General features: G+C 56.4%; 1 protein-coding gene across 1 annotated transcript in view; it reads right to left on the bottom strand.

Annotated features, from left to right (window-relative positions):
• The window catches only part of DDHD2 (DDHD domain containing 2), a 10,712-nt gene extending 9,521 nt beyond the window's left edge, over positions 1-1,191 (bottom strand). Inside the window, exons 1-2 of the mRNA XM_031064496.1 lie at positions 1,173-1,191; positions 137-327 (exon numbers count right to left, since the gene is read on the bottom strand). Of these exons, the coding sequence (XP_030920356.1) occupies positions 137-327; positions 1,173-1,191 (210 nt within the window). The remainder of the gene's footprint in view (positions 1-136; positions 328-1,172) is intronic.
• Positions 1,192-1,509: the final 318 nt, after the last annotated feature.

Below are 1,509 nucleotides of genomic sequence, written 5' to 3'. Positions count from 1 at the left end.
AGGAATGCCTGCCAAAGCCTCTTTGAAGTTCATGTCCTCAGGCCTGCCAGCGGCCTCGTACGGGGTTTGGGACACCAGAGGCAGTGTGTGACGAGGAGAAGCTGAGATGGAAACGAGCAGGGAAAAGTGTGCTTACCTCCAGCTCCTCACTGAAGGCCTCTGAGTAGGGAATGAACTTGTTGTCCTTGTCCCCCTTGTAGAACCAGGTGCAGCGCCGCACCTCGGCCGCCTCCTCCTCCCAGTACACGGCCACGCGCTGCCGCGCCTGCAGGTGCACGTCATACCTGCCCCCCGAGGTGGGCACCACCACGGCAGCCTGCTCCTTCCCTGGGAAACACGGCCTGCAGTCAACCCTCACAGGCTGGGAATGGCAAGCTCACAGAGGCTGGAGCATCTCCTTGGGCAGCTCAGAGCCACCACGGCACCAGCACCACCTCCAGACCCAAACTCACTGTCGGGGTGAGATGCCTCGAGTCACCCCTGATGGGATTTTATGGAGAAGATGTTTTCTCCCCTCTTTTAATGAGGTTATAAATACACCTGGTTGGAAATATGAGCATGCCCTGGTGACACCAGGGGGATGGCACAGGGGGTGCAGCACTCCAGGAGGCTTTTCCTGCTCCAAGGACACCAATTCCCGTCATTTCTGAGGCTGGATTAGCACTGGAATGCCAGGGAGCAGGCAGGGCTTTAGCACCAACAGAACAAACAACATCCAGGACAATGCTCGACTTCCATCTTACCAGAAGGTAAGATGCAAACATTCCACTGCGCTGTCCTTCTCTCCAGTTCGGGCACACGCTTAAGTGGCCTCTCCCTGCCTGGCCTGGAGGGTAAAAGTGAAACTGAGGCCTTGGGAAGGGCATTGTGTAACACTGGGGGTGCACCAGGGTCTGCTGTCTCTAAGGCGTTCCTCTCCAAAACACAGAACTCTCTACAGACCTCAAACTGTGAATTTCGCTGCTTTTTGGGGCTGCCTGTGGACTCTGTGCCAGGCTGGGCCAGGCAGCAACACTGGGGATGAACAGCACAGCCTCTAATCCCAAACTTCCTGGGCGAGGGAGGACGGGAGCCAACCCTTGGGCAATCGGAGCTCTGCCCGTGGCAGCAGCAGGTGGCACAGATGGTGACATTTGGCACACAAGGGTCTCGGCACAGGGCTTGGAGCTGACCTGCAATCCTTGCTGCCATAGCAGGCACAGAGGAATTCCCAGAGGAATTCCTGTCATCCTGGCAGCGTTCTCCCGGCCTCACCAGAGGATGCTTTGCAGCGTGATTATATATAATTCAGAGCAGTATCACTTGAATGGGGTCAGACCATTTGATGCATCCGCTCGGTTATTTGGAGCAGGCACATGGCCAAAAAAGCCAGAATTTAAAATTCCTCGAGGGAAAATCTAGCATCGCATCCCAGGTGGAAGCCACGGATGCGTCCAGGGAAGAATTCCAAGCACAAGCTCATCAGGCCCATCATCCTTAGGGCGCCCCACGAGCGGGGATGCCGAACCG

Source organism: Geospiza fortis, unplaced genomic scaffold, assembly GCF_000277835.1.
Source record: "Geospiza fortis unplaced genomic scaffold, GeoFor_1.0 scaffold371, whole genome shotgun sequence".
NCBI classification, from domain to species: Eukaryota; Metazoa; Chordata; class Aves; order Passeriformes; family Thraupidae; genus Geospiza; species Geospiza fortis.
Note: the sequence above shows the minus strand (reverse complement) of the source record. Positions and strands in the feature narration are given on the sequence as shown.